This window comes from Manihot esculenta, chromosome 9 (assembly GCF_001659605.2).
Source record: "Manihot esculenta cultivar AM560-2 chromosome 9, M.esculenta_v8, whole genome shotgun sequence".
Lineage (NCBI taxonomy): Eukaryota > Viridiplantae > Streptophyta > Magnoliopsida > Malpighiales > Euphorbiaceae > Manihot > Manihot esculenta.
Window position 1 is genome coordinate 10481795 of NC_035169.2, and position 6540 is coordinate 10488334.

A 6540-nucleotide genomic window follows, 5' to 3' on the forward strand; every position below is an offset into this window, starting at 1 on the left:
AAAATGATGTATAATTTTATTTTAATTAAAATAAATTATTTTTTTTCATCGTAACCTCAAAAAGTTAAAAAATAGTTATAAATTATTTGTTTAGTAAAGTAAAATTAAGATAAAACATATATTATTTAAAAAAAAAAATAAACGAATTGTTATATGCATTATTTTCCATATTAAAGGCAATTTTCACGAGCCCAATTCAAAACAATATTTTTTTTTTTTTCAAAAAAAACTAACCGCTATATTTGATCAACACTGAAATTAAAAACGTAATCATGGAAGCCGGTCCTCCTAAGCTTCCACTAAAGTTTATTCATTTCAATTCCAGCCAGCCCTGGAAACCACCCCTGACCACCCCTTTTGACCGGAGCGTGTATCATACGCACTTACACACCAGCTTGAAAGATAACATGAGTCCAAAAGGTGGGACCAGGGAGGACATGAAAAAACGGCATCGCATCTTATGTATAGAGTACAGGGAAGAGAAGTAAAGCATAACGTTGGTGTCGGGTGTTCCTCTGCACTTAGCCGTTTTCCTTTGCTTTTCTCTGTCAAAAAAACCAATCTTGATGCCCATTATCTCTCTCTTTCTCTCTCTCGCTTTATATAGCACACATTTCTTTTTCACTGTACTTTAGGAGGGAGAAACAAGACCGAGCAGTCCTGATCATCATTAAAGACAACACATTCACAGAGATTCGAGAGCATAAGAGTTTTTAGTTTGAATTTTCTTTGAAAACCCAGAAAAGGGATATAAAAAAAGAGAGACCTTGTTTGCTTTTTCTTAAACAAAAAAAAGTTTTGTTTGGGATTGAATAATGGGATCATCTGCAGGGCAAGGCAGTGGTTTTGATCTCTCATTCAAGATCTTGTTGATCGGTGATTCTGGGGTTGGTAAAAGCAGTCTTCTTGTCAGTTTTATTTCCAGCTCTGTAGAGGATCTTTCCCCCACCATTGGTACTAAAATTCTTATCCACTCCTTTGAATTTCTCTTACTTCTTGTCTCCATGGATGCTTAGTTTGCAAGCTGGTTTAATGCTTTTGGATCTCTTTTCAGCTGAAAAGCATCTGACTATATGGGTTTTGATGGGTTTAGCTTATCTTAGTTGCTCTTCATTTTTATTCATTATGAGAGATGTGTATCTGTAAGCAAATGTCCTGCTTCTGAACCTTGTATCTACATAAAATGGAAAAAAAATTAAAGGGGAGTTGCATGTTGCTTCTTAATTGATTAATACAGCTGAAATGTCGAATGCTCTGATATGATTTTACTTTGTGTCAAGGTGTGGATTTTAAGATCAAGCAGCTAATAGTAGGTGGGAAGCGATTGAAGCTTACAATTTGGGATACTGGTACTTCATCTGTCAACTACTCATCTTTCCTTTTAAATTTTACATTTCTATCCTCAAAAGTGAGTGATGAAGCCTGCATAGTCAAAATATTTTCAAATATCTTTTACCAGTCAGTAAGTTTGCCATCAATGCAACAGTGGGATATTCAAAGTAAAAGAAAAGTATGAGGAGCTGTTCATTCAAAAGAAGTCAGAGGGTGGCTTGTGATAACTTCACCTTTTCCAACTCTTTTATAGCCAATTGTTTTGACTTTAATATGTCAGATCCACTTAGTGATAACTTTGACATTCATACTGGTGCTGGTGCCTCCTTTTTTATTGTTTTTCTTTTTTCTGCTTTTCTTTGAGACTGGAATTTTATTATGCATAACTGATTTGGAAAATACCATGTATTTTGCAGCTGGACAAGAGAGATTCAGAACATTAACAAGCTCTTATTATAGAAATGCACAAGGAATCATGCTTGGTATGCTACCTACATTATCCCCTTGTTTGGAATAAAAAATTTCACAACAATTCAATCTAATTCATTTATTTTCTATCAAATTTTCGTTTGGAATGAAATAATTCATTTCCTTTTTAACTTACAAAATTTTCATTTTCGAATAAAATGAAATCATACATGATTTTGTTAGAATTCATTTCAATTCTTTTCTTGCAAAATGAATCGTGCCAAACGGGGGGTCTAAGTTCAGGTTGAGAGTGTAATATTTGTTGCAACTGATGTATTATCATGACTTGGTATTAGCGCTAATTCCTTGTAGATCACAGAACTGTGTGAAGTAACAATATTAGATGATAGCTCTAGCATCAGGTTGATATTTTCAGATGACACCTATTAATTAATATTAAAATAATTGTATATTGGAATATATTTATGCTGAATAATAAAAAATTTTGCTGCCGTGTCAAACATGGAGAATGCTTTACAGAGTGCTTCTGCTTATAGTTCTTTCTACTTTAACAGAATATGCATTATTAAATTAAAGCAATGCTTATAGAAATGATTATTATCCCAATATAGTTGGCATCAAGACTTTTCACAAAATTTAAAATAACAAATTAAGAAAAAGGTTTCTTGGGGGTAGCTTGCAGGAATCAGGGAACTGATCTTCTATTATGCTACTAATTTTGGTCATCTTATTGTTCATACAAGCACGTCATTGTGCGAGGCTGCATTAATGCTTTGATGTTGATAATTTGGTTCATGGACATGCTACTGTCTAAAATTTCCACTGTTATGTGCCAATGAAAACTGTTGTTGGATTATGTTTGTAACATGTTCTGATATATGCATGAACATGCAAAGAATAATCAGATGTCTGCTGTTATTGCAGTTTATGATGTGACACGGAGAGAAACCTTTACAAACTTATCAGATGTGTGGGCTAAAGAAGTTGACCTCTACTGCACAAATAAAGACTGTGTGAAGATGCTTGTTGGAAATAAAGTTGATATAGTATGTCTTAATTCTTTGTTCAATAGTGTAATCACATGGAGGACTAATATATCGTCTAATGAAGTTTTCACTTCGATTCAAATAGAACTCATTTTTAATACGTCTTACTTTAGCAGAAAGTCCTACTGAACCAGCAACATCCATGTATAGATAATATTGAAACTTCATTCATGCAATACAATTACTTGGGAAAAATGGGCAAAGTGAGGCTTCTCCTATTGGCTGACATTCTTGTTCTATTTGTGTATGATTTCAGGAGTCTGAAGGGGTTGTAAGTAAAGAAGAGGGAATGGGTCTTGCAAAAGAGCATGGATGTACATTTCTTGAATGTAGTGCTAAAACCAGACAAAATGTAGAGCAATGCTTTGAAGAACTGGCACTCAAGGTACTCTTTACTCTTTTCAGATAACGTAAAATGTATGCTAAAGTAACATATTTGCATATGGATGCAAGGAATTTTATGATATGATCTCACCATATTTTCACTAAGAATTGTCTCGATTGGAGAAGTATACTATCCAAAATTGAATAAAGTTGAAATTTGTATGCTTTTCTCAGTGGATGTGTAGCGTGTAGTACCGAAACAGCGAAACCTCAAGTTGATGACTTTAGAAACATAATGGTACTAAGTTATTAAAGATGTATGAATTAGTTATTCCTGTATTTGCCTTGCAGATAATGGAAATTCCTAGTCTTTTGGAAGAAGGATCTAGTGCAGTGAAGAGAAATATTTTAAAGCAGAAACAGGAAAACCAATCACCTCCTTCTAAATATAGTGGAGGTTGTTGCTCCTCATAAGCTGCAAGAAGCAGATGGCATGTACAATGAGTTTCCACCACACACCATGAACAGATCATGTATATGATAATTGCTCTGCTTGTTTTGTTTCTTGCTGTGTTCTTTTACTGCCACCATTATTGCGGCCGCGGGAGTTGCGTTGCTCGTTTGTATCATTCTGGGAATACAGGCATTCAAACAACATCCATTAGCTTATGTATATTTGTTTGCGTTTGTTTTTGTTGGTCAATATTCACAGCTCTTGTTGCAAGAACATAATTTATTCTATTCTATTCTATTGGTTTAAATTAATGTGCTTTTTTATTCTATCCCCATTTCTTCTGTGTCCATAACTTTCAAGTGGGAACCTTAATTTTTGCACATATTTCATGAAAAGACCCTTCATGCAGCGTGAGAAACAATGCTTGTATAAGAAATAATATTCCCTGGATAGAAAAACTGAAAAAAAAAAAAAAAAAAAAAAAAAAAGAGAGAGAGAAGGTTCCTGTTGCGGGCAGAATGCTACCCCAATTAAAACACCCGTACGACACTAGTAAACTCACCTCAAGCTTGAGAATACTAGTTAGCCTCCCCTCCTGAATGCCAACTTAGACAATAAAAATGTGTGTTGAAGCAACTTAGAAAGCCTTTCACATAGCCCTTTGATTTTCTTGCCCAACACCTTGGCTTTCACATAAACTCGTCCCTTGAAAAAGTCCTTCTTAGACTCAATGGTAGGTAGGAGACCCATTGAAGCAACTTTAATTTGCTCTTTCTCCTTATTCTCCATCTTATTGATCAAGGCAACCAATGCATTCCACTTTGGGCAGTTGAAAGCTCTATGAGGTCCATCGCAAATGAAACATTTGATCGGTGGTCTAGGAGAATCACCCATTTTCTCCTTGCCCTTGTCCACCGCGGCTTGTCCCTTTTGGCCTCATTACTTTTGGCAGTCTCCCCATCACCATGCCTTGAGTCCTTGTGGTGCCTTAGGCTATCCCCTTCACTATCACCCTTGAAGCTCTTCCTTTGGAACTCAATCAAGGACTCAGCAGCTGCCATTGCAGAGGCGAGATCTTGCACCCCTCGCCTTTGCAACTCCAACTTGGCCCAGCCATTTAGGCCATCAAGGAAGCAAAATAGTGCATCTTTCTCCCCTATATTCGGAATCTCCAACAACAACTCAGAGAACTCCTTCACATACTCTCAGATATGCCCCTCTCTATGTTGAAGACGCCTCAGCTTGGCCCTTGCCTCACTTTCGGCATTTTCCGGATAAAATTGCCTCTTTAACTCCCTAACAAAGTCATCCCAAGTGGAGATGGTGCAGGTCCCTCTTTTGACATCCTCACACCTCCTTCTCCACCATACCATGGCTATGTCACTTAAGTAGAGAGGTACATTGCGAATTTTCGCCTCATCTTCGAGGATCCCCACAGCCTCGAAATACCTCTCCATAGTCCATAAGAAATTATCTATCTCCCTAGCACTACGCTCACCACTATAAAGCTTAGGCTTGGGAGCATCATACCTTATGTTGGTAGCAACCCCACTTGTGCTTGCACCCCTACCGCTCGCCACCGCGGTCTTGCACAAGTTTAGCTCCACATCAAGCTGGTCCACCTTCTCTCGCAATCGACGTAGGGTTCTCTCCAACTTGTCCCCCCTTTTGGACACCAAGTCCACTGCCACATTCAAGGCTCCTTGCATTTCATCCATTAGCTTATCCACGTCCCCCTTGGACTCGAGCTCAGAAATGCGAAGGTCCATGTCCTCACACTTCTCCCTATGCTAGGACATAGTGGCTTCCAACCTCGCCAGCCTTTCCTCCAATGCGGCAAGCATATCGTGGGACTTCTCCCTACTCCCCCTCCCTTCCCTTAGAGGTTGCGAACTGGTGGTAGTCTCCATACCACTGCTGCCAGACATTCTTGACACTTGTATAACGAACAGCGCTTTCCCCTCTTGCACGAACTCGCTAGCACGACCCTTCATCAAGAATGCTATTCACCAAACAGCTTGCAAATCTTCACCAAAGACCCCTCACTTTGGTGGAGATGATTCCCACTTCACCCAACCAAGAGTGTCTTCCCAACGGCTACTTTGACACCAAACTTCACTTCCCCAAAGAGAAGCTCATAGCAGGAATAGGCTGAATTTGCACAATTGGCTCTAATACCAACTGTCACGGGCAGAATGCTTTATCCCAATTAAAGCACCCGTGCGGCACTAGTAAACTCACCCCAAGCTTGAGAATACTAGTCAACCTCCCCTCTTGAATGCCAACTTAGGCAATAAAGATGTGCGTTGCAGAAGCTAAACAAGAACAAGCTAAAGAGTTGGCAAACAATAGCCAAAACACTCTATTAAATATGTTGTGGGAATACAAAACCAAGCTAAGTACAAGTGCCCTTAAACTCTCACACAAGAATGCCTCACAAGTTTACAAGAGTTCACTCAAAGGTAGCTCTCAAGAATGACTCTCAAATGTGCTCTCCAAGTTGCTGGACAAATGCCCCGGCACTTCTATTTATAGGCTGTCCACCTCCTCAATTTGTGATGGAAATGCCTTCTCAAATATGTGGCCAGAATTTCCCTTCTAGAAGTTTTAGGGACTAAATTATAATTTCACACCCCTAGGAGAATTCTGGATCTATTGGCCAGTCAACTCGTGGGACCCTTGCTGCTAGTGAAAAACCTGCTGCCCCTACAGGTTTCTGGAAGCTTCTAGGTTATTCCTGCCTGTTCTAGGCGCTACTGGTCTATTTTAGTGCCTTCTGAAATTTTCGTAGGCCAACCAGAGTGTCCTGAAATTTTCATTGGCCAACTAGATCTTCTTGGCAGCTTCCCACATGCCCCAGATGCTTCTGGAAGCTTTCCGCGCCTTCCAGCATGTCCCAGTGCCTTCCTGTCGCTGGCAGACTCAAACCTCACGCTGCACAACTCCGTAGGCCAA

General features: G+C 39.0%; 1 protein-coding gene across 1 annotated transcript; it reads left to right on the forward strand.

The window, feature by feature from the left end:
* The first annotated feature begins 305 nt into the window (after positions 1–305).
* Positions 306–3913, forward strand: LOC110622433 (ras-related protein RABC2a). Its single transcript, XM_021766927.2, has 6 exons — positions 306–954; positions 1281–1349; positions 1749–1814; positions 2686–2807; positions 3064–3192; positions 3483–3913. Exons 1-6 carry the CDS (start codon positions 816–818, stop codon positions 3603–3605), a joined length of 648 nt encoding a protein of 215 aa, XP_021622619.1. The 5' UTR covers positions 306–815; the 3' UTR covers positions 3606–3913.
* Positions 3914–6540: the final 2627 nt, after the last annotated feature.